At 43.1% G+C, this 27,534-nt stretch overlaps 1 protein-coding gene across 3 annotated transcripts in view; it reads right to left on the reverse strand.

Moving 5' to 3' along the window:
• The window catches only part of DOT1L (DOT1 like histone lysine methyltransferase), a 604,393-nt gene that overhangs the window by 293,341 nt on the left and 283,518 nt on the right, over positions 1–27,534 (reverse strand). For all 3 annotated transcript variants that reach the window (XM_033954025.1, XM_033954026.1, XM_033954024.1), the window contains exon 10: positions 16,455–16,523. In XM_033954025.1, coding sequence (XP_033809916.1) covers positions 16,455–16,523 — 69 coding nt within the window. The remainder of the gene's footprint in view (positions 1–16,454; positions 16,524–27,534) is intronic.

Here is a 27,534-nt window from a genome sequence, read left to right on the forward strand (position 1 = left end):
CCTGTCTTCCTTGCCGGACAGCTTTTCTTCAGTTTTGGCACAGCGGCGCAGAAGGCAGGTGCGTACTGTCCATGTTCCTGCCTGGTCCAGTGCCACTCCCCAATTGGCTGCAGCCGCTTTGCCTGAACTGAGGAAAAGCCGTCTGGCTAGGGAGACAGGCATGAGCGCGGAAAGGGGACTTTAAAAAAAGGTACCGGGGGGTGCCTGTGCTGCCTACGGAAGGGGGTCCTACGCTGCCTATGGATTTTTTTGCTCTATAAGACCTTGTCCCGGCCTACCACTAGACCACCAGAGGGGGTACAGGGCAGGGTGGTAGGAATGTTTTTTCTTGGGTTTTCCTCCTCTATGGGTGGATGCATCTTATGGTCAGGTGTGTCATACCTTCCAAATCTTTTCAAGATTCAGCTTTACATGCTACTAATCTTGCTTACATTTTGTTGCAACAAATTCCAAAACTTAACAGTGCACTGGATTTTAAATTTAACTCTCTTACTTAGTCACCCTTCCACAAACCTGTCAGATCAAGTTATTAATTCAAGTACAGAAAGTAAGTCCCTAACCAAGAACGTGTACAGTGTTAAAACGGTAGCTGAGGCAATGAAAAGTGATGTGGCTTACCTAAGGTCACTAGAAATATCAGAGAGAGAAGACTGGTGCACTCTAGATTTCTCTAGTATTCTCTACCTCCAGCAGATTGTGCAGGTTGGTCTGGATCAATGCAGCACATCCTAGGCTTGACTCCCTAAGCCACAGTGCATGGCCTGCATGCCTTACAGTTTAGTCTTTGGGCTTTTTGTTCCTATGGCTTTGGTCACAGCCCTTATCTTGTCAGGGTGAGAAGACCTTTGATCCTCTACAACTCCAAGCTTGGTGTAAGACAATTCACTGCAGCCATTTCAGCGTGGCTAACTCATCGTGGCCGTTTCAGCACTGAATCAGCCACAATGAATCATCGTAGAATTATGGTGGCTAGTCTCTCCTTCCCATGGTCCCTCTGCCTCTCTCTTCCACTCACCCCGGTTCAACGTCTCACTCTCTCCTCCCAATGAAACTTCTACCTGAGGTCACCCACCACTATTCCCATGGCTTTCCTTCTCCAGTGCCCCATCCCCTTCATCACAACTTCTCTCCCTCTCAGGCATCCTGCCTTTCAAATAGGAATTTGTGTCTGGAATGCTACAGGGCCTCATTTGGGGGATGTGATGCCACCCCTCCAATACCTCCCCAACCTACAACCTACAACCACCATACCCCCTCCCCTAAATTATATCTGCTCAAGTTGCATCTGGAATGCTGTGGAGCCATTTTTGGAGGGGGTGATGCCCCACACACTCCCAAACTACAACCTCAACACCCCCATAAACTACACCCGCTCCCCTCCCATGGGAAGATCTAACCGTTCTCTCCCAGACAATTCAGCATGGTTGCAATGACACATCCTGCAATGAACTGGCAGAAAAGCACAGTTACTTACTGTAACAGGTGTTATCCAGGGACAGCATAAGAACATAAGCAATGCTTCTGCTGGATCAGACCTGAGGTCCATCATGCCCAGCAGTCCGCTCACACGATGGCCCAACAGGTCCAGGACCTGTGCAGTAATCCTCTATTTATACCCCTCTATCCCCTTTTCCAGCAGAAAATTGTCCAATCCTTTCTTAAACCCCAGTACTGTATTCTGCCCTATTACGCCCTCTGGAAGCGCATTCCAGGTGTCCACCACTCGTTGGGTAAAGAAGAACTTCCTAGCATTCGTTTTGAATCTGTCCCCTTTCAACTTTTCCGAATGCCCTCTTGTTCTTTTATTTTTCGAAGACAGCAGACAGATATTCTCACATTTGGGCGACGTCATCCACGGAGCCCCAGTACGGACACTTCAAAAGTGCATCACCACTTTAAGATTTTAGAAAGTTTGCGATAGCACATGCCGCCCATGCGTGAGTGCCTTCCCGCCCGATGTAGGCGTGCAGTCCCTCGGTTCAGTAAGCCAGCTACGAAGCCAATTATGGGAGGTGAGTGGGTTGTGAGAATATCTGCCTGCTGTCCCTGGATAACACCTGTTACAGTAAGTAACTGTGCTTTATCCCAGGACAAGCAGGCAGCATATTCTCACATGTGGGTGACCTCCAAGCTAACCAGAATAGAAAAATAAATTTTGTAATACTGATTGGCCAAAGTGCCCATCTTGCCTGGAAAAAGATTCCAGACAGTAATATGAGATGAATGTATGAACCGAGGACCATGTAGCAGCTTTACAAATTTCCTCAATAGGGGTAGATCGGAAGAAAGCTATTGAAATTGCCATAACTCTAACTTTATGATCTGTGATATGACTCTCCAGTTGCAGCCCAGCCTGAGTATAACAGAACGAGATGCATGCAGCCAACCAGTTGGATATCGTTCTCTTGGTAATCGGATGCACCAACTTGTTAGGATCAAAGGAGACAAAAAATTGAGGAGATGTTCTATAAGGCTTTGTTCTGTTGAGATAACAGACCAAAGCTTGTTTACAATCAAGAGTGTGAAGTGCCATTTCTCCTACATGAGAATGAGGCTTAGAGAAAAAAACGGCTCGCAAACAGATGTTTCGAGCAGTTGCCCAAAGCCAAATCTTTTGAGCTTCCTAGCAAACAAGGAGAGATCCTGTGTCTCCTTGCTTGTTTATATAGTACATCGCTACTTGATTGTCCGTGCGACACAAAACGGACTTGATTGGTTAGGAGATGCTGAAAAGCTTTGAGAGCATAATAAATTGCTCTGCGTTCCAGAAGGCTGATATGGAACTTCTGCTCTCTGGATGACCAATAACCTTGAGTTTGAAGACCATCCAGATGTGTTCCCCATGCATAAGTTGACGCATCCGTGGTCAATACTTTTTGAGGAGGAGGTAGATGAAAAAGCAGACCTCTGTCTGGAGAGAATTAGAAGCTGTGGCACAAAGGGATAACATTGACATCATCGGCATCACAGAAACATGGTGGACTGATAAAAATGTCTGGGATACAGTGCTACCGGAATACAAACTATACCGCAGATACAGATTGACTCAAAAAGGAGGAGGCATTACCATATACGTCAAAGAGGGAATTGAATCTACTGGAGAGAACATGCCACAACGGACGGATAAGTTAGAGTCTCTATGGGTCAAAATTCTGGGAACAAATGGACCGTAAATGAGGATAGGCATCTACTACTGACCCCCAGGGCAGTGTGAAGAAATTGATGGAGAAATGACGGATGAGATTAAACGCAACTGGAAGGGAGGCAACGCAGTTATCATGGGCGACTTCAACTATCCAGGGATAGAATGGAACCTAGGCACCTTCGGCTGTGCTAGAGACCAAGTTCCTGGAAACTGTAGGCGATTGCTTCCTGGAACAACTTGTCAAGGAAAACACGAGAGGAACGCAATTCTGGACTTAATTCTAAATGGGCTGCAAGGACTGGCACAGGATGTAGAAGTAGAAGGGACGCTGGGAAACAGCGATCACAATATGATCCGCTTCAACCTGGAAATAGGGGCAAAACATCGGTCCAGAACGATAGCCACGGCACTAAACTTCCGAAAAGGGAATTACGAAGGGATGAGATGCATGGTGGGGAAGAAGATTAAGAAGAGGATAAACACTGTAAAGGAGCTGGAGCAAGCTTGGTCTCTTTTTAAGGATACAGTCAACGAGACGCAAAATCTATATATACCACGTATCAACAAGAGATCAAAGAGGAAAAAGAATAAAGAATCGGCGTGGCTCACTGTAGAGGTTAAGGAAGGGATCAGAGACCAAAAAAACCTCGTTTAAGGAATGGAAAAGATCAAAAACGGATGAAAACTGGAATAAGCACAAACAACATCAACGCAGGTGCCATAAGGCGGTAAAAGGGGCCAAACGAGACTATGAGGAAAAAATAACCAAGGAGGCAAAAAACTTCAAGCCATTCTTTGATATATTAAAGGGAAACGACCCGCAAAGGAAGCAGTGGGACCGTTGGATGACCAAGGAATAAAGGGAGCACTAAAGGAGGACAAAGCAATCGCCGATAGACTGAACACATTTTTTGCATCTGTATTTACTGAAGAGGATATTCACAGCATACCGGAACCCCTCAGGCTGTATGCTGGAAGTGAAAACAGGAAACTGACAGGGTTAACAGTCAGTCTAGAAGAGGTATGCAGGCAGATTGATAGGCTTAAGAGCGATAAATCCCCGGGAACGGATGGCATTCATCCAAGGGTCATCAAGGAACTGAAAGGGACCATAGCTGAACTGCTTCAACTAATAGCCAATCTGTCAATCAAAACGGGAAAGATTCCGGAGGACTGGAAGGTGGCAAAGGTTACGTCGATCTTCAAGGTTCGAGGGGAGACCCAGGAAACTACAGACCGGTGAGTCTGGTCTCGGTACTGGGAAAGATGGTAGAGGTGCTGATAAAGGACCGCATCATTGATCACCTTGATGGATACGGTCCGATGAGAACCAGTCCGCATGGTTTCAGCAAAGGCAGATCTTGTTTGACAAACTTGCTGCACTTCTTCGAGGGAGTAAACAGGCAGATAGACAAGGGCAACCCGGTCGACATTGTATATCTGGACTTTCAGAAGGCGTTCGGCAAGGTTTCGCATGAACGACTACTTCGGAAAATTGCGAGCCATGGAATCGAAGGTGAAATACTCACGTGGATTAAAAACTGGCTGGAGCATAGGAAACAGGGTGGGGGTAAATGGACAATACTCAGACTGGAAGAATGCAGAGGAGGGAAAAACGTTGGTAAGGTTATAGTTTGGTTGAGATGAAAATCTGTTGCAACGTTCGGAAGAAATTTTGGATGAATTCTGAGTTGTACTTTAGAAGGGGAAAATTGAAGATAACTAATGCTTGTAGTTCACTGACTCTTCTGGCAGAAGTTAGAGCTGTGAGAAAAACTGTTTTCCAAGTAAGAAAAGAAAGTGAAGCAGAACCCAAAGGTTCAAATAGGACATGCATCAAGATATCTAACACCAAATTCAGGTCCCACGCTGGAGGAGGATCACAGATGAGAGGTTTGAGATTGTGAAGACCTTGGAGAAATCTAGAGATGAGGGGATGATGTGAAAGAGGCTTACCATCCACAGGAATATGAAAATCTGAGATTGCTGCCAAATGGTATCAAACTGAGTTAGATTTAAGACCAGACTGACAAATGCAGGAGATACGACAAAATGTGTTCCGTTAGACAGTTGAGAGGATTGTGATGGTGATTTTCAGACCAGATGGAAAACCGTTTCCATTTAGAATGATATTTCCTGGTAGAAGCAGTGCTGTGGAGTCGGAGTCAATTTCGGGTACCTGCCAAACAATGCACCAACTCCGACTAAATTTAGATTGGGGAAAAAAGTATCCTAAACAATGGCAAAAAGACTGCAAACAACAAACACGACAAAGTCTACTGTTATGAGCACTTTGCATTATCAAGTGATGGAAAACATTACGTGTGCCAATGTATTAGAAAAGATTATGATGGTGAAAAACAATGTGATGCAAAAATTAGCAGTTTCGGTGGGCCTGATAAAAATGCACCTACAAGAGCATCAAATTTAAAAAGACACTTACAGCGTTTTCATCCCAAAGTGTTAGAAGCCTTGAATGAGAAAGATAGCAATGAAAACATTGCATCTACTTCTGTGACAAAAAACGTTAAGAAATCTACTGGAGAACAATCGCAAATAAGAAAATTCTTTATATCTGACAAAGTTACCATAAGGATGACACCAGAAAAATTCAAACAACACATTATTGAAATAGTAGTAAAGAATAGTGTACCACTATCCTTCTTTTCACAGACAGCCTTTTTAGGCCTAAATGGAGAAATGGCAGAAAAACTTGGTGTTTCTCTGGAAATAGAAAGTATAAGGAAACTTACAATTGAGGAGGCAAAATATAAAAAGGAAGAACTACAGAAAGTTCTGAAAGGACGTTTTGTCTTCCTTAAAATGGATGCATGCACACGTCACAGAGTCAATTATTTTGCTATTAATGTTAAATTTGTGGATGAAAATAACAAAACAATAACACGGACCCTCGGATTAAAGGACACTCAGGCACATCACACCAGTGATTACCTTCAGAAGTTAGTGGAGGGTGTTCTAGAAGATTTTGAAATTAAAGAGGAACAGATTTTATGTGTTGTGACAGATAACGCTTCTAATATGTTGAGCACAATTGAGAAGATGAACGCAGATGAAGAAGGTAACAAACAGATATTAGAGTTAGAGGAAGACAGCTCTGCAAGTATTGGAGAAAGCTTAGAAACTGAAGAGAATGCTGACATTTTTTTAGACAACTTTATTGAAGAAGCATTGAAGATTTCTACTATTCATCATATGCGATGTGCTATTCATACATTACAACTTGCCATAAGAGATGGATTAAAAGATTGCCATGCAGCTACACTAATTGGCAAATTATGGCAAGTAACTGTTGCAGCCAGGGCCCCGAAAACAGATGCAATTTTGAAAAGATGTGCAGGAAAAGGAGCCATCTTGGATCAAACAACTCGCTGGGGAAGCACTTATTTAATGGTGAAGCGTTTGCTTGAACTTAAAGACTTCATAGAAGAAATGGACAATGAAAATCTTGCATTAACTGAAAGCCAGTGGACACAAACAAAAGAGCTGGAGAACCTTCTTTCTCACCCCTTCAATGTCACCAAGAGGTTGCAATGTGACAATCTAACCCCGGGCAGAAGTACAAAAAATTGAGGAGTCGGAGTCAGAAGTACAAAAAACTGAGGAGTCGGAGTATTTACCTACCGACTCCACAGCCCTGGGTAGAAGGACGTCTTCCTGCTAGAAGAACAATTTTCACTTGCTACGTAAGTAGGAAACTGTCTAGGACTGAGCTTTCAATTTCCAAGCTGTCAAGCTGAGACTGCGAAGGTTGGGGTGAAGTAACTGGCCCTGCTGTTGAGATAGCAGAGACGGATAGTCTCCGAGAGGAATTGGGGGAGCATCCAGAAGGTCCAGGAGGAATGGATAACAAATTTGACGGGGCCAATGAGGTGCAATGAGAATAATGTGAGCCCTGTCCATAGCAACTTTCTGACGCACCTTGGATATTAAAGGAAACGGAGGAAAAGCATAGAGAAGGTTGTTGCCCCAATGTATGGAGAAAGCATCACTTGCTATTGCTCGAGAAGTTGGACTTAGAGAGCAAAAGACTGTGCATATGGCATTGTCTTGCGAAGCAAAGAGATCCACTGTTGGAGTTCCCCAAAGAAGGAATGACTGATGTAAAATGGCAGGGTCGAGGGGCCACTCGTATGGGTCGAGTTTCCTTTGCAAGGATGTTGTGTTCTCCCGGAATATAGACCACTTGCAGATGGACCCCTATAGAGAGAGCATAAGTCCATAGACAAAAAGCTTCTCTGCAGAGAGGGAGAGATCCTGAACCTTCCTGCTTGTTCATAGAACATTGTGACTTGATTGTCCGTTTGAATCAGAACTTGTTTGTTGGGAAGCCACTGATGGAAGGCCCGAAGAGCATAGAATACTGCCCGGAGTTCCGGTGGTTGATATGTAGCTTTTGTTCACTCGAACAGTGCCCTTGAGTGCACCACTGGTCGAGATGTGGAATGTCGAATGTGGAAGCATCTGTTGTTATCGTGATGGATGGAGGAAGAGGCTGGAAAGGACAACCCTCCTTCAAAGAATGGGAGTGAATTCACCATAGGAGGAATTATTGAATGTGCTTTGGAAGCGGAATCATTCTGGCAAGGGAATGATGACATTGATTCCAATGCAATCTGAGGTGCCACTGCAGCGGTCTCATGTGCAGCCTCGCATTTGGTACTAAGGATAAAGAAGCTGTCATGTGTCCTAGAAGTCGTAAGATGGTTCGAGCTGGCATGGTTGAAACCTGCCTGAAGTACTCTGTTAGGGTAATGATGGTCCGATGTCTTTCTGGAAGAAGATAGGCTCTTGCATGTTCTATATTCAGGAGTGCTCCGATGAACATAAGGGAGCGAGTTGGAAGTAGATTGGGCTTTTGATGATTGATGATGAATCCTAGAGAGTGAAGGGTTTGAACTGTGGCCTGGATGGTTAGAAACAACTGGTCTTCGGAATGTGTCACCAGGAGCCAATCGTCCAAGTAAGGAAAGACCATATGATGTTGTTTTTGCAGATGTGCTGCTATTACAGCCAGGCACTTCGTGAAAATTCTTGGTGCTAAAGAACGGTTGAAAGTCAGGAATTTGAACTGCAGGAAGTGCGAGTGAGAAGGATGAATTGGAATGTGGGTATAGGCATCTTTGAGGTCTAGGGAAGCTGGCCAATCGTATTGTTTCAAAATATGTAGGATAGTTGGTAGAGATATCATCTGAAATTTTTCTCTTTTGAGGCAGGCATTTAGAGGTCTGAAGTCTAAAATGGGTCATAGACCTTGCGTCTTCTTGGGAATGAGGAAGAAACGGGAGTAAAATCCCTGATTTGTTGACTTGATGGCATTGTTGTTTAGTAGAATAGTGACTTCTGCCGCAAATTGCGGAATGTGCTGATGAGGAATCACAGGAGGTGGAGGAGGTTGAGAGGGAGTTACCTTGGGCAGTGGCATACCTAGTATATGTGATACCCGGGGCCCATCATTTTTTGACACCCCCCCCCCCATCTATATGAAAAACATGATTTTTAGTAACCATCCACATGCCACACATGAATATCTAGGAAAAGGCAGCATCTTACATACTGCAGTGAGCAGTACATCAATAAACCCATTGTAAAACTAAACAAGCCAAACTAGTACAGATCAATCCTACACAGTCAATCCTAACAGAAAACCATGTCTTTTCGAACACACAGAACACAGAAAACACCTTCGCCTAGTATGTAATCACAAACTAACTCCTCCCCCTTTTACAAAACTGTAGTGTGGTTTTTAGCCACACTGGTAACAGCTCAGATGCCAACACTAAAAAACGCTCTGGGGGCGTCACGTGCCTGCAAAATAAGATGGCCGCTTAGTGCTTCGTCTCCGCCGCAGCCTCGCCTGTTTAACATTTTTCAGCCCGAAAAAGTGTACGTTCAAGCTGCAAATCGCTACCTGTGCTTTCGGAAATGGCCAGCAAATCTGGTAAGACCGACTCCGCTCTCACTACGAGCTCAGCCACGACGCACCCAGCTCCCAAACGGTCCAAGCATGAGCCGCCATCTCCCGGTAAGGCCCTGACCTCTGACACCGCCGATAGCGGAGGCTCGATCGCGCGTGATTTGCAAGTCCTGCGCGAACTTATGCAAGAGAATTTGGCCGCAACCGCAGATATCAAATCTGAAATGAGCACTATAGTTGTGCAGCTAAAACAACATAATGCCCGCTTAGAACTCGTGGAAGAACGCTTGGCGGCCCATGATTCCCAGTACAGGGACATTAACCGCGACCTGCAAAAACTCACTGTTCTTCAATCTGATATGGAGGATTTATCTAATCGTATGCGCCGGAGCAATGTGCGCCTCATAGGTCTACCTGAATCCAAAGAAGGGAAAGATATGCTCCAATTTCTACATTCTTTTATTCCTGACATCCTTAACCTCCATTTCTCTCCCCCATTGGAAATTGAAAGAGCGCACAGGGTCCCCTCGGGTCCTCCATCACTCTCTAAACCTCCACGTCCCATTGTTTTCAAGCTACTACGGTACCCGCAAGCCCTTCAAATATTACAAGCTGCAAAATCTGCTCAGAGTCCTTCAGTGGATGGTAAAAGGATCCTTTTTGTCCCTGACGTCTCCAAAGCCACTGCTCAAAAAAGAAAGGCCTTCCTATCCATGCGACCTCAGCTTAAGAGCATTGGAGCACAATATGGGCTCTATTACCCCGCCAGGATGCGTATAACCTACCATAACACCACTAAAAATTTTGACTCTCCAACGGACCTCCAAAAATACCTTGATGACTCAGTGGGAGCTATGTCTTGACTCTTAAGTTATGCCTTTCTCCGTATGCGCAGGCTCTGAAAGGGCTGAATCTTATTCTTTTCATGGTTTCCCCAGGGGCGAGCGATGGAGCGGTTCACTGAGCTCCTCTTAACAGCATGCGACCCCATTTCTTGTGCTTTGTTTGTTTTATCATATTAGATCATTGCAAACATGAGTCCGTCAATTTCCCCTTACACTTTCTCCCTCACTTGGCTCATTGGTGTGGATACCTCTCTCCTTTTCTGCATTTATTGACTTTGACCGCTCTCAGCCTGCTCTGGTCTACACTCAGGTCCTTTTTTACACATGGCTAAACTCAATATTATATCTCTGAATGTTAAAGGGTTAAATAACCCAATTAAGAGGAAGAAAATCCTGCACTACCTCAAACACTTCAATGCTGATATTTGCATGCTCCAAGAAACTCACCTCTCCTCCGAAGAGGCACAGAAGATGTCTGGTGGCTGGGTCCAGCATTGCTTTTCTGCTCCGGCTCAAGGAAAGAAAAATGGTGTTATTACCCTCTTGAAAGGATCTCTAAATTTCCAGCTATCCTCCCATAAATATGATCCTGCTGGCAGATGGTCTTATGTTGAGGGCTCTATAGCAGGTCAACCTCTGAATCTCTTCAACATCTACGCCCCCAACGCTGATGACTCCGCATTCTTTCAATCATTTCATACGATCAGCACAACTTCACTGTCTTCCCACACTATATTTGCAGGGGATTTCAATTTCCCCATCGACCCCTTCATTGACAGATCCTCCACCTGCCGCCCAGCTAAACTGGGAGTCCGCTCTGCACTTCGCCGATTAATGGATTCATATGGATGGATTGACTTTTGGAGAATTCTACATCCTACTACTAGGGACTATACCTTTTATTCCGCATCTCATAAATCTCACTCAAGGATTGATTATATATTGGGCTCTAAAGACCTGATGAGTCTAGTTTCTTCTGCAAAAATACATGACATCACTATCTCGGATCATGCAGCTGTATCCTGTACTATTCAATGGTCTGCTTATCCTACTTCTCGTCACTGGCGCCTCAACAATTTTCTCTTGCAAGACGAGACCTTCCTCTCTCACATCAGGACTGAATCGCAAGCTTTTTTCGACACAAATACTTCTTCAGTATCGGACTTTTCCATTGTTTGGGAATCCTATAAAGCCTGGCTTAGAGGGGAAGTCATCAGCTACTCAGCCTATCAACTCAAACAACGCAAATCTACTTTGAACCAATTGGAATCGGACATTCATATTTACGAGACACAGCTTTATCATCGTCATGATCCTTCCCTATACAAAACGCTGCAATCGCTAAAGTTCCAGTACAATGAAATCTTCAGCTCTATGGCCTCAGCATCCATATTTAGAAGATCTGCTACTTACTATTCTTCTTCTAATAAATCGGGCCATCTCCTTGCTAATTACCTCAAAGGACGGCGCTCCAAACAAAGGATCTCTCACATCAAATCCTCTAACGGTCTCCTGCGCACCTCTACCCAAGATATCCTTGAGGAATTCCGCGTTTTCTACAATGAACTCTACTCCTCTGAGTCTTCCTCTGATGATAACTCCATATCGGACTTTCTTCGCTCTCTCAAATTACCCACTCTATCAGCTCTTCAACAACGACCCTTACAACAGCCATTATCTTCAGAAGAAATTCTTCATGCCATCTCCTCCATGCCCTCTGCTAAGACTCCCGGTCCTGATGGTTTGACTTCCGAATTCTTTAAGTCGTTCTCCTCCTTCCTGTCACCACATCTACTATCATACTATCAAGGTCTGATGTCCACCTCAGCTAACCTTCACCGATTTCTTGAAGCCAACATTATTGTTCTGCCCAAACCGGACAGAGACCCCCAGCTTGTTAAGAACTATCGTCCTATTTCCCTACTCAACCTGGACTATAAAATCTTTACTAAAATATTAGTGTTTCGACTAGAGAAAGTTATGCCTGCTCTGATTCACAGGGACCAAGTTGGTTTTATGAAGGGTCGATATGGGGCAGATAATACCAGATTGTTATGTCATATGCTCCATTCCACCTCGTCGAACTCCGAGCCAACCATTCTCGTTTCTCTTGATGCCGAGAAGGCGTTCGACAGGGTGGAATGGAAATATTTATTTGCTGTTCTTTCTGCATTTGGATTACCTCCTATGTTTATCCACATGATCTCCCTTCTCTACAATAACCCTACTGCTAGGCTAATTGTTAATGATACTGCCTCCTCCCCCTTTACACTACACAGAGGCACAAGGCAGGGATGCCCCATGTCCCCTTTATTGTTTAATTTGGCCTTAGAACCCCTTCTTGTAGCTATTAGGCAATCCTTAGATATCAAGGGAATATCTATATCCAACATCGAATTCAAAATCTCCGCTTATGCTGACGACGTCCTATTATATCTCTCCGACCCAGAACCTTCCTTAACTTCCCTAATACGCTTGATCTCCTCCTTTTCTCTAATCTCGGGATACAAAATCAACTGGGACAAAATGGAAATTATGCCTCTTAATGATTCGTGTATCCCTTTCAATGTCTCCTCTCAGCCCTTTACATGGGTCTCCACTGGAATTAAATACTTAGGTTTGCCTTTTGATAGAGATCTACGATCATCCATGCAACTAATCTCCTCTAAACTATTTACACAATTAACCACCACTCTCTCTAAATGGTCACCCCTACATCTCTCATGGTGGGGTCGATTGGATACCTTAAAAATGATGGTGGTCCCTAAAATTACTTATATTTTCAACATGTTCCCATTATTGTTTCCACCGTCTACATACAAACATCTGGAATCAAAAATGTCTCATTTCCTGTGGAATGATAAACCTCATAGGATCTCACTTCAAAAACTGAAAGCTTCTACTCAACAGGGTGGTGTTAACTTCCCAGATCTTTACTGCTACCATAAGGCCTTTATACTGAGACAGGGTGCTGAGTGGCTTTCCTCCCCTCTATCTTCGGACATACCCAACTGGTTAAGACTTGAATCCTCTGTTATGAGCCCTTTCCCTCTTTTACGCTTGATGGGCACTAGGAACATACCCAACCATCTCAATCATCCCATCATATCTACGACCCACAAAGTTCTCGCTGATCTTGACGCACGACTTGATATCCCCTGGATTCAATCCTCACTTTGCCCTATTTGGCATAATAAACTGCTTTTAATAGATAAGAAGCATATATCATGGCCCTCCTGGTTTCATCTAGGTATCTGGGACATTGGATCCTTATGTCACCCAAATGGGACCTTACTCACGTTCCACGAGCTAATGAGTTCCTTCTCTGTCAATGCTTCCCACTTTTATAGATGGCTTCAACTTCGATCCTCACTCAAAAAATCAGGTTTATATCCGATCTTACACACTACTGCTCCTTCTCTATTTACTCTCTCACACCAATTTCTATCCCTAGGTCACTCTGCCTCACACTTTTACAAATTACTTAAATCGTTCCTCCCTGACCCCCTAACTCAATTACAATCCTCATGGGAGAATGACTTGGGTACCCCCATATCCGAAGAAGCTTGGTCTCACATCTATTTTTCCACTTTTCATACATCTCGTTTAGCCTCGAATCTCCAACATATGGTCTTCCTACTTCATAGAGCGCCCTGGACTCCCCTCAAATCCCATAAGATTAATCCCGCTTATTCTAATCAATGTTGGACTTGCCACTCCGAGGTGGGCTCTCTAAAGCATCTTCTCTTCTCCTGTCCAGCTATTTCCTCATTTTGGACCACCCTTTGGGATACTGTCTGTTCCATCTTCCACATAAATATCCCTTTGACATATCAAATGTTACTGCTGAAATCCTTTTCTGTTTCCACCCTAATCTCTGACTCAGATGCTTTTCTATTTGACTTGTTGCTATCCCTAGCCTTGAAAGTTCTTCTTACATGCTGGAAGGACTTGTCTCAAGCCTCTTGTTCTCAATGGTGGAACCTGGTATGTCTTATTTACTGAACTGAAGCTTATTTGGCCAAATCTTCCAACAAATCTCTGAAATTTCATTTGAAATGGTCCTTATTGAGGTCCTATTTGCATACCACTTCTCACCAATAGGACAGCTACTCGCTTCCACCATTCACACCATCCACACATACTTTTCTATTTCTCACTTCTTACTCCTCTTCCTTCCCTCCGCCCCTTGTCACTACATTCTTTTCCACTGTTCTCATGCTTGCACACACATGGATGGACATCCAATCTTGTTATATACGATTTGTTTGGACGATTGATATGGTTAATTGTTTAATTGCGCCCACTATACTGAACTGCTTAGAAAGCTACCTGTTTAACGTTGAGCATATCTAATGTTGTTCACTTCATGTGTATGTACCTTCCTTGTTCTGTATTTTATAAAATACTAATAAACAAACCTTGACTAAAAAAAAAAACAAAAAACGCTCTAATCTAATCTAAACCTTAAGTTTATATACCGCATCATCTCCACAGTTTTGTAAATGGGGAGATAGAATAAAAATACGTAGACAAAGGTTAAACTGAAGCACCAAGAAGCTGGACTCTGCATACAATGCAACATCACAGAAACAGCGATGCATCTCACTTAAAGCAAAAAATAAATAAATAAATATAATTTTTTTTTCTATCTTGTCTTCTCTGGTTTCTGCTTTCCTCATCTTTTTGTCACTCTCTTCCTTTCATCCACTGTCTACCCTCTCTCTCTCTGCCCCTTCTATATGGCATCTTCTCTCTTTCTATTCCCGTTCTAGAAACTTTATGTATCCTCCTTCCATTTCTCCCTTCACCCCCATTAGTCTGCCATCCATCTTCCTCCCTTCCCTCCTCGAATGGTCTGTCATCTCTCCTCTCCTCTTTTTCCCTTTCCTCTCCAACACCCACATGGTCTGGCATTTCACTCTCTCCTCTCCCTTCCCCCCACTTCCATCAGCATCTGCACCCTTTCTCTCCCTCCAACCCAATCCCATGCAGTATCCTTCCCCCTTGTCTCTTTCCCTGCAATCCCATCAGCATCTGCCCCTTTCTCTCCACCACGCTTCCATACCACCCTGACCCCCTTTCTCACCCTTCACCATGATTCCATACCACCCTGACCCCCTTTGTCACCCTTCATCATGATTCCATATCACCCTGACCCCCTTTGTCACCCTTCAGCATAATTCCATACCACCCTGACTCCCTTTCTCACCCTCCACACCCTTCCATGCCACTCTGACCTCTTTTCACCACCCTACTATGCTCCTTTCTTTCTCCATCCCAAAGGTCCCGCGATGACTGCTTCTGCTCTGGATGGAAGAGGTAAGTGACATTAGATGGGGCTGGGCCGGCAGACGCAGTTAGTTGCGGCAAGATCCCGCGATGACTGTGGCTGCCGGTCCACACCCCCCACGTCACTTACCTCTTCCGGAACAGAGGCGGTAGACGGCGCAGTCATTGCGGGACCTTCGTTCACTTCAGTGCAGCTGCCGACTCTGCTCTAAGTACGGCAGCCGCGCTGAGGTGCCGTTTGCAGCAGCGCGGGAGGTTCCGGATCTGGCCGGCTGTGCACCCCCTTGGAGCATGCACCCGGGGCGGACTGCCCCCCCCCCTGGTACGCCACTGACCTTGGGAGGGAAATTGAGAAAGTAACCCTGTACTACAATGGAAAGAACTCAATGATCTGTCGTGATAGCCTGCCAGGTTGAAAGTAAATGATTGGCTGGCCCAGAACGTCCTCTCCGACGTCAGATTTGACGTCGGAAAGAAGACTTCCTGTCGGCTTTAGCAGCAGCAGCAGGGCGGTAAGATAGCAGCCGACCCAGGGAAAGGAAGGAGAAAGGCATTTTTTTTTTTTGCACACGACAGGTAGGGATAGGAAATGATTGCCTGTCCCGCTATCCCGAAGCTGTGTGTAGGGACAACGGGACAGGAGGTCTGAAAACTGGACCTATGGTCACTTTAATCTTGCCGGCCCTGCGTGGACCAGCAGAAATTTCCTGCGGACCGGCGGTTGAAGAACAGTGCTCTAGCCAATAATTTTCCTCTCTGGCAGAGTTGATGAACTATTCATCTTTGTTATGCAAAAGCTATGGTATTATTATGGTAAAGTTATGATTTCTGAGGATTGTTTGCATATTTATTCTATCATGTTTTTGTTTTAAAATTATGTATGTAAATTATGCAAACCGTTTAGTTTTAAACATTATAAAATAAATAATTCTGGTACAGTGATGTTACAGTGTCTACACTATGCCAATTTATTGCATTTTTCATACAGGCCTTCTAACATTAGCATATTACAGGTAGCCATGAGATGTGTAACTTGTTTCTAGATCCATCTTACAGGATCTATGTTTATCTTACTTCAAAGTGCTTACTGTCTACAAACCACAATTAAAGATTTAGCATTAAGTCTGTCTCTAATTCTGCAGTGTATCAGAATAATTGTTTACACTAATGCTCCTGGAGAATTTTATCACATGCTACACTTACGCAATGAAAAAATGGTGTTAAGATGGAATCTTACCGCTCAAGTTTCGACTATTTATTCTAAAATTCAGAGGTGCAAAAGGCTTGGAGGACACGATTCTACCACCTGGCAGAGAAATAAAGGGGAAAAAAAATCCACATATCAAATACATAGTCCTGGAAAAGGGAGAAGGTGAAAATTAAAAGAAACAAGTAACAATATGAAAAAGGTTTACCCAACACTGAACATTTACTAATATCTTCCATTTATTACAGTATTATTTTTAGTCAAACATTACGTTACAATGGCAAATAGCCAGTCACCCTTATATTTCATATGTTGGGCTAGAAAAAAAACAAACACAAAAACAGAAGTTTTACAGCTTTAATCTGCCCTATGCCTTTGCACGGAAAACTTTCTTTTTTGTTTTTAGAGTATATGCCTATTTTAAGTCTATGGATCTTTATAAAATACCAGCACAAAATCAGCTAAAATCATGGCTATGGTGTGACTGCATATGTTTACACCAATTTGAGAGCTGGTGCAAATGTATATGACTGAAGTGTATGCATACGCAAGCATTTTATCCACCCATAAATATGACTACACTCTGATCCTATATAAATACCCACAGATCTCAGCATGTTCTTGAATGCTGGAGGTAATATTTTTAAGAGGCCTCTTATAACCACAAAGGTATATACATATACATAAGAAATAAAAGCCTTTATAAAATTACCTCCCCCGTTAAAGGATAAGGAAAAGAGGGTAACCTTAAAGAAAACACTCCATAACTATTTTTCAAACCCATCATAACTCCCCTTCTCTTTCACCAAAAAGGGAGCCAAAGGAGGCCTCAACGAGACAATCAAGGTACAACAAAGGAGTCGTGAGGAGGAGATGTCAATAATTCAGCCACAGGTATACAATTCAAAGTTCACATTATTGATAGTAGCACTGCGAGGATTCGAAGACTTAACACTGACAGTGTTTCAACATCTATGCCTTTGTCAAGAGCTTCAATGGCTGGTAGTTCTATTACATAAAAAGAGCATTCAATAAAGGTCAAATTAGAAGCGAGCAGGAAAATATCTGGTGTCCAAAGCAAAGCTGAATTACTGACATGTCCTCCTCTTCTCTATCAGCCAGAATGGGGCCGATATAAGGACACATCCAGCTATTTAATATTACAGGAGAATTTCCCTGTAAACTTGCATGAAGGAACTGCCCTTATGTTCATACTGGTACCAACAGTATAGCCTCTCTTCTCCTTCATGTGGTGACATGCTCAAACACAGCCGGAGGTCAAACACAGAAATGAAATTAAAAAAAATAAAAACAACTTGTAGAAAAAGATAGGAATGAGAAAAATCCCCTTTCCTGAATATCTCATTGGTCTCCTTTGACCATTATTATCTTTTACTAAAGGACTGGCTCAAAAGCTCAGCAGTTATGCTAGGATCTGATTTCCAGGCAACCAAGCATGCTCTGTAGACAAAAGCATGATTTACAGGCCCAGGTGGAATCTGCTGGCCACAATCAAGATCAAAGGTTTTCAACAGAAATGATGCTATACAACAGAGGAACATTAGGTGTGCAACAGAAGTTTTCCTGTGCATAAAAATGATGGCAGATCAAAGCTGTCGTTGCCAGCAGCAAAGCCCTGATCTGGCTCCCTCTGTCCCCATGTTATCCCCTCTAGCCAGCAGAGGAAGTAAACAGCAGGACTTGCTACTACCGTGAAAATGGGCTACTGGGCTTGATAGACCATTGGTCTAACCCAGTAAGACTATTCTTTTGTTCTTACCCCTCCTCCTATATCAGCTTTCTTCTGAAGTCAAATCATGGGGTAGGTAGCATTCATAGAACTATGAGGTCCCTAGTTTTCAATTTTACAGGAAATCCAGCGGAGAAGGCTGAAGAAGGTAAGGTAATGATTCACTCAATTTACATGGCTGGCTTAAAGCAATCTGGAGAAGAACATAAGAATAGCCTTACTGGGTCAGAACAATGGTTCATCAAGCCCAGTAACCCGTTCTTATGATGACCAATCAAGATCACTAGTACCTGGCCAAAACCCAAGGAGTAGCAATATTCCATGCTACCTATCCAGGATATGCAGTGGCTTCCCCCATGTCTTTCTCAATAACAGACTATGGACTTTTCCTTCAGAAAATTGTCCAAACTTTTCTTAAAACCAGCTACGCTATCCACTCTTACCACAACCTCTGGCAATGCGTTCCAGAGCTTAACTATTCTCGGAATGAAAAAAAATTTCCTACTATTGGTTTTAAAAGTATTTCCCTGTAACTTCATCGAGTGTCCCCTAGTCTTGACGGAATGAAAAATCGATCCACTTATACCCGTTCTACTCCACTCATGATTTTGTAGACTTCAATCATATCTCTCCCCTCAGCCGACTCTTTTCCAAGCTGAAGAGTCCTAACCATTTTAGTCTTTCCTCATATGAGAGGAGTTCCATCCCCTCTACCATCTTGGTCGCTCTTCTTTGAATCTTTTCTAGCACCACTATATCCTTCTTGAGATAAGAGACCAGAATTGAACACAATACTCCAGATGAGCGAGACATGGGCATTATAACATTCTTAGTCTTGTTAACCATCCCTTTTTTTAATAATTCCTAGCATCCTGTTTGCTTTTTTGGCTGATGCCACACATTGGGCAGAAGGTTTTCATCGTATTGTCTACAATGACACCCAGATCCTTTTATTGGCGCTAACCCTACCCAAGGTGGATCCTGGCATCCGGTAACTGTGATTCAAGTTATTCTTCCCAATATGCATCACTTTGCATTTGTCCACATTAAATTTCATCTGCCACTTGGATGCCCAGTCTTCCAATTTCCTAAGGTCTGCCTGCAATTTTTCACAACCCACATGAGTTTTAACAACTTTGAACAGTTTTATGTCATCTGTAAATTGAATTACCTCACTTGTCATTTCAATTTCCAGATCATTTATAAATAAATGAAATACTACCGATCCCAATGCAGACCCCTGAGGCACTCCACTGTTTACTCTCCTCCATTGAGAAAAATGGCCATTTAACCCTACCCTTTGTTTCCTATCTGATAACCAATTCCTAATCCACAATTGAACTTTGTCACCTATCCCATGACTCTTTAATTTTCTCAGGAGCCTCTCGTGAGGAACTTTATCAAAAGCTTTCTGAAAATCTAGATACACTATATCAACCGGTTCACCTTTATCCACATATTTATTCACAACTTCAAAGACGTCAAGCAAATTGGTAAGGCAAGATCTCCTCGGCTGAACCCATGCTGACTCCGTCTCATTAAATCAGTGTCTCAAACTTTTTTTTAGTTCTGGCACACTAAAAGGAGAAAATGTTTCTCAGGGCACATTATAATTGAAATTATAAAATTGCAAAAACCAAAAAAAAAAAAAAAAATTTAATTTGAGTTATTTATTTAAAGTTCTTTAAGTTATGTATGAGTAATTGTAACAATGGTGAAACTAATGTAGCTAGAACAGAATTGCAAATCAGCTTGATAGTTGACTAGGAAACATGCATTTCATCATCCGCAATCTGCAGTCATTCTCTTTTTTTCGATTTAATTTCTGTCAGCTGAAATTCCAAGTTCGCAAAGATAAGAAGATTCAAACGGTAACAAAGCTACGATTGCTTTGTTGCTCAAGTTAGGATAACTACAGCATAAAAACTAAAACTAAAATTACTTGCCGTTAGTTTTCAAGGACCAATCATATGAAAGAATGATGTTTGTCTGGGCGGTTGTATTCTTACGTAACTTACACCCTCATAACATTGAGAGACTGTTGCGTACACGACGTACATGTCATCTATTCTAGTGTATACTTATGAAGTGACTTTTTAAAAATAAAGTAAAATTCTGGAATCTCTTTTGGCACACCCAGAATCTCTCAGGGCACACCACTGTGCCTTGGCACACAGTTGGAGAGACACACTGCATTAAATCATGTTAGTCTACGTGTTACATAATTTATTTTTTATAATCGTTTCCACCATTTTGCCTGGCACAGAAGTGAAGCTTATCGCTCTGTAATTTCCTGGATCTCCCCTGGAGCCCTTTTTAAAAACTGGCGTAACATTGGCCACCCTCCAATCTTCAGGTACTACATATGATTTTAGCGACAGGTTACAGATCACTAACAGCAGGTCAGCAATTTCATGTTTGAGTTGTTTTAGTACCCTGGGTTGTAAACCATCCGGTACGGGCAATTTATCACTTTTTAACTTGTCGATTTGGCTTAGTACATCTTTCAGATTCACCGAGATTTCTTTCAGTTCCTCCGCATCATCACCCTTGAAAACCATTCCCAGTTTAGGTAGATCTCTTACGTCTTCTTCCATAAAGACTGAAGCAAAGAATTAATTCAGTCTTTCCATTATGGCCTTATCCTCCCTGAACGCCCCTTTTGCTCCTTGATCATCCAACTGTCCCACAGATTCACTCACAGGTTTTCTGCTTCTGTTGTACCTAAAAAAAATTGCTATGAGTTTTTGCCTCTTTTGCAAGTTTCTCTTAATATTCTTTCTTAGCTGTCTTTATCAATGCTTTGCATCCAACTTGCCAGTGCTTTCATTCAGATCCTTTTTCCATTTTTTAAAGGATGTCTTTTGGCTCTAATAGCCTTTTTCACTTCACCTTTTTACCACGCCGGCTCTCATTTCCTCTTCTTTCCACCTTTGCTGATGCGTGGAATATATCTGGTCTGGGTTTCCACGACAGTATTTTTAAATAACATCCACGCCTGGTTTACAGACCTAACCTTTGAAACTGATCCTTTTAGCTTCTTTTTAACCATTTTCCTCATTTTATCATAGTTGTCCTTACGAAAATTAAACACCTCTACAGTACATTTCTTTTGCAATGTCATTCGCTGTATCAGCTCAAATTTAATCACATTATGATCACTGTTTCCCAGTGGATCCAACACAGTTAACACCTGTACTATGCCTTGCATTCCACTAAGGACCAAATCTAAAATAGCTCCCCCTCTTGATTGTTCCCGGACCAGTTACTCCAAGAAGCAGTCATTTATGACATCTAGGAATTTTACCTCCCTAGCACTCCCCACTGTAACATTTAACCAGTCAATGCTGAGGTAATTGAAATCACTCCAGCTTTCCTAATCTCTGAAAACATTTCTTCATCTGTCTGTTTATTTTGTCCCAGGGTCGGTAGTAGAGAGTTGCACGGGGACAGAAATCCCACCCGTCCCCGCCAGGATCCTCTCCGTCCCCACCCGTCCCCATCAGGATCCTCTCCGTCCCCACCCATCCCCGCAAGGAATTACCTCCATCCCCGCCTGTCCCCATAAAAAGCAGCAATTACTTCTGACAGGATCATCAATTCCACAGTTTCTTTTGTGTTTGCGCTGCTGTTTTCCTTGTGGAATCTCTTTGGTGGAACACTTTTTTGTTTTCTGTTCAGGTAATTAACTTATAAACCCTCTCTTTTACTAAGGCTGACGTTTCCATTATATTATATGGACGAACCCTGCTTCCAAAGCCTTCCATCCCTGTGGGAGTCCCATTGGCTAGAGGGGGGTCCATGTGGGAATCCTGTGGGCCAGAGGGGGGGTCCCCGTGGGAGTCCCGTGGGTTAAGGGGGGATTCCCACGGGAACACTGCGGGACCTGCGAGATTCCCGCAATCCCCGTGCAGACCTCTAGACGGTAGTATAACCCTACCTTTATATTCCTGCCCTTCACATGGAATTTCTATTCATAAGGATTCCACACTGCTATTATGTCATGCAGAATGTTTATTTGATTCAATTCCTTTTTTAACATATAGCGCAACCTCCCTCCTCCCCCCCCCCTCCAATTTGATCTACTCTATCCTTGCGATATAATTTGTACTCAGGTAACAAAACGTCCCATTGATTGTCCTCTTTCCACCAAGTCTCCGAGATGCCTATTATATCTATCTCATCATTCAGTGCTATATACTCCAACTCTCCTTTTTTTGGGCTTCTACCATTTGTATACAGACACTTCAAATTGTGTTTTTTCCTTGCAACTACAGGTTGCAGAGAAGACAGGGAAAATTTGAGTCTTTTACTCTGCCTTCTTGTTAAACCGTCCTGGCTTTCTTTCACCATTATTGTAACCTCTCTACTGGGACTCCCTAAATATCCTCTTTCAATAGTATCCTCCAAGGATACCTCACACCAAACCATCCGCTCCTGTGTAACTGTCGGCTTTCCCCCACATCTCAGTTTAAAAGCTGCTCTAAGAACATAAGCAATGCCTTCACTGGGTCAGACCTGAGGTCCATCGTGCCCAGCAGTCCGCTCACGTGGCGGCCCAACAGGTCCAGGACCTGTGCAGTAATCCTCTATCTATACTCCTGTATCCCTTTTTCCAGCAGGAAATTGTCCAATCCTTTCTTGAACCCCAGTACCGTACTCTGCCCAATTACGCCCTCTGGAAGCGCATTCCAGGTATCCACCACACGTTGGGTAAAGAAAACTTTCTAGCATTCGTTTTGAATCTGTCCCCTTTCAACTTTTCCGAATGCCCTCTTGTTCTCTTATTTTTCAAAAGGTTGAAGAATTTGTCCCTCTCTACTCTCTCTATGCCCTTCATGATCTTGTAAGTCTCTATCATATCCCCTCTAAGTCTCCTCTTCTCCAGGGAAAAGAGACCCAGTTTTTCCAATCTCTCAGCATATGAAAGGTTTTCCATACCTTTTATCAGACGTGTCACTCTCCTCTGAACCCTCTCGAGCAACACCATAACCTTCTTAAGGTACGGCGACCAATATTGGAGGCAGTACTCCAGATGTGGACGCACCATCGCCCGATACAACGGCAGGATAACTTCTTTCGTTCTGGTAGTAATACCCTTCTTGATTATACCTAGCATTCTATTCGCTCTCTTTGCGGCCGCTGCGTACTGTGCTGTCGGCTTCATTGTCATGTCCATTACCCCCAAGTCCCTTTCTTGGGTACTCTCCTTCAATAAAATCCCTCCCATCATATAGTTGTACCTCGGGTTTCTGCTTCCCACATGTAGTACTTTACATTTCTCAACGTTGAACTTCATCTGCCATCTCGTTGCCCATTTCCCTAGTTTGTTCAAGTCCCTTCGCAATTCTTCGCAGTCCTCTTTAGTCCGAGCTCCATTAAATAGTCCGCAAATTTTATTATCTCACACATCGTCCCTGTGGGACACCACTCGTGACCCTTCTCCAGTCTGCGTAGTGGCCCTTCACTCCTACCCTCTGTTTCCTACCCAACCAGTTTTTGATCCATCTATGTACGTCTCCTTCCATTCCATGATTCTTCAGTTTCTGGTTCATGGGGCACCTTGTCAAAGGCTTTTTGGAAATCTAGATATATGATGTCTATGGGGTCTCCTCCGTCCATCTGTTTGTTAATTCCTTCGAAGAAGTGCAATAAGTTCGTTAGGCACGATCTCCCCTTGCAGAAACCATTTTGGCTGGTTATCAGAAGTTTGTTTCTTGCAAAATGTTCAATGTTGTCTTTTATCAGTGCTTCCACCATTTTCCCTGGAACGGAGGTCAGACTCACTGGTCTGTAGTTTCCCGGGTCACCTCTTGATCCCTTTTTAAAGATGGGCGTAACGTTTGCTATCTTCCAATCCTCCAGGATCACACCTGTTTTCAGTGATAGATTGCAAATTTGCTGCAGTAGTTCCGCTATCTCCTCCTTTAGTTCCTTCAGAACCCTTGGATGGATTCCGTCCCGACCCGGGGATTTGTCAGTTTTTAATTTTTCTAGCTGCCTGCGTACGTCTTCAAGGCTCACTTCCATGGATGTTAATTTTTCTGCTTGATCTCCATTGAAGATTTGCTCGGGTTCCGGTATGTTGGATATGTCTTCGTTTGTAAATACAGACGAAAAGAACACGTTAAGTCTTTCTGCTACTTCTTTCTCCTCCTTCACTACTCCTTCCTGTCTCTATCTCCTTTTTAAACATTAGCACCAGCAGCCTGTTCCTTTCGGAACAAGCTCCCCCTTTCCCAAAAGGTTGCCCTGTTCCTAACAAATCTAAATCCCTTATCCCTGCACCATCATCTCAACCACGCATTGAGACTTCAGAGCTCTACCTGCCTCTTGGGTCCTGCGCGTGGAACTGGGAGCATTTCTGAACATGCTACCCTGGAGGATCTGGATTATAGCTTTCTATCTAAGAGCCTAAATTTGGCTTCCAGAACCTCCCTCCCACATTTTACTATGTCACTGGTACCTACATGTACCAAGAAAGCTGGCTCCTCCCCAACACTATCTAAAATCCTATCTATGTGACGCGTGAGGTCTGCCACCTTCGCACCAGGCAGACAAGTGACCAGGCGATCCTCACGCCCACCAGCCACCCAGCTATCTACATGCCTAATGATTGAATCAGCAACTACAACTAAATCCTAACTTTTTCCTCCTGGGCAGACAGAGACACATCCTCAGTGCGAGAAGTTATTGCATCAACTAGTGGGCAGGTCCTAGCTACAGGATTATTTCCTATTTCACCAGGGTGATGCTCTCCTTCTAGGAGACCTCTGTCCTCCAAGACAGCACAGGGGATACCAGACTGGAGGTGGGACTTCTCTACAACATCCCTGTACGTCTCCTCTATGTACTTCTCTGCATCCCTCAGCTCCTCCAAGTCTGCTACTCTAGCCTCAAGGAAATGTACTTATTTTCCAAGAGCTAGGAGCTCTTTGCAGTGAGCACACACATATAACTTCTCACCAACTGGGAGAAAATCATACATGTGACACTCAATACAAAAGACTAAATAGCAACCCTCTTGCTGCTGGACTACTGTCTGCATCTTGTAATTGAGCTGATTAATTAATTAACCTTATTAAGCTACTAGGAATATATTAAACTAGAATATAGAGCCTTAGGATTTTATTATATGCTTTATTTAGTGTTTGTTTCTTAGATAGTCTAAGGATTAAATTGTATGCTTATTTACTGTTTGATTCGTTACAGGTAATGAAATATAAAGAGTTCTCCTGTTGTCCTAATTAGAATAATTGACAATAAATTAAGACTAAGTATAGAAATGAGCTAGGGGTGGGCAGGAGAGAATGGAGACTAAGCCAGACCCTGCTCTGCCTGCCAGAAACTATCTCTAGCAGTAGGTTCAAGCTTACAAAACTGTAGAACTATATGGAGACTAGAAAAGTAAAGTTTGTTCTTTTAAGATCTACATAAACATCTACAGAACTGTCTGTAGAAGGGAACCTACAACTGAGCTTTTCTCCCCAAACCTATCAAAACTCAGAGCAAAATAATGTATACTTTACCCAAAGATATGTCTTCTAATCAGAAAGAGAATGCCCTCGTCCCTCTTTCTCTCTTCTCAGAAGGAGGAGGAGGAAGATAATGGTATGCCACAATAAAGTGAACCAGGTGCTGGATTAGCCACAACAGACTAAAGATTGGGAACTATAGCTCTAGACAAATTCAAGCCCCTCCCTCTCCACTCCAACAGACCTGCAGTTTAAGGACTTGATGCTCTAAAGACCACGTTAAAATCCTGTATGTCATTACAGTGCTGGTAAAATTTATGTTTTATAAAAGATGAGCGATGCTCTAAAACAGGGGTGTCCAACCTGCGGCCCGTGAAGTATTTTGTGTGGCCCCGGTCAAGGGCGATGCAGTGTTTTCCTCTGCTGCCCCCGAGTGTTTACCGTCTTGCCGGCTCCCTCCTCTATCTTGCTGCAGAATTTGTGCGGCCCCAGAAACATTTTTTTCGGCCAATGCGGCCCAGGGAAGCCAAAAGGTTGGACACCCCTGCTCTAAAAAGTTCCCATGCAAATGAGGTCCGCAGAAATCCCAGCAGATCAATTGTTGGAGAAAGCGACTGACGTGTAGAATAGTCCATGGAAAGAGGCATAAATATATGCATGTACCATAAAAAGCTATTTTTAAAAAAAAAGCTATGTCATAGGTACACATGAGCATCAATCTTGTGTGCCTTATTGAAGTGCACCATTGGCGGACATCATAAGCTCACGTCAAAGGGGCAGAGAACTACCAGGAAATCATGTAAATGTGAAAACGCCAATATATATGTTTTTTTTTCTAATTAGCTTCTGCAAGATGTACCCTTTGCTTTTCCCTTATTTTTTATCAACTTCCATTCTCATGTAATTGGCAGCCCACCTTTTAATGAACACACATGAAATGCACCTTTAAAACGTGCGCCTCATATGCGCTTTAAATGCGTATATGTATGGTGCCCCACAACTATGATCCTCACTACTAGGATGATAAATATGTTTAAAGTATATTTTCTTTTTGAACTTCCACCTCATGCAATTGGCAGCCCCAGACCACACGCTTTCAATGAACATGCATGAGATGCGCCTTTAACACACATAATAATAATAATAATAATAACTTTATTTTTCTATACCGCCATAGTCAGGCGACTTCTAGGCAGTTCACATTGAAAGAAGGCTGGACAGTCAGCGAATGATAAGGAGTCTAAAATAGAAAAGTTACATAAACAAGGTACATACTAATTTAAGTTCCATGGGTAAAGAATACATGAAAATTGGAGCTTCCTGGGAGATTGAATAGCATTTACGGGTGGTTTGTTTAGTTTAAGGGAGGTCTGTTTTAGTCAATGAATTTGTCGAATAGGACGGTTTTTATTGCTTTTCGGAATGCATTGTAAGTCAGTTTGGGTTCATTTATGCAGTTTCGCAACCAGATTTGTTGTCTATTCGCTTGGAACATGAAGGTTCTATCCAGGAAGGATTTGTATCTGCAGCCTGAGATCTTTGGGTAGGCAAAGATGTTTTTGTTTCTGGTAGTTCGTGTGGGGTTGTACAGAACGAAGTGAGTTTGCAGGTAGGAAGGTGCTAGTCCCCAGACTTGTTTGAAACAGATACATGTAAATTTGAATAGTATTCGCGCTTCTATTGGTAACCAGTGTAGTTTTTTGTAGTAGGGGCTGATGTGGTCTTTTTTTCTCAGTCCGAAGATTAAGCGAACAGCGGTATTTTGTACTAATCTCAACTTTTTTACTGTTTTTTGTGGGATACCAGGTAGATGATGTTACAGTAGTCAAGGAGGGATAGGATCAGCGATTGCACCAACAACCTGAAGGATGTTGGGTCAAAGTAT

The sequence above is a fragment of the Geotrypetes seraphini genome, chromosome 8, assembly GCF_902459505.1.
Source record: "Geotrypetes seraphini chromosome 8, aGeoSer1.1, whole genome shotgun sequence".
NCBI lineage: Eukaryota > Metazoa > Chordata > Amphibia > Gymnophiona > Dermophiidae > Geotrypetes > Geotrypetes seraphini.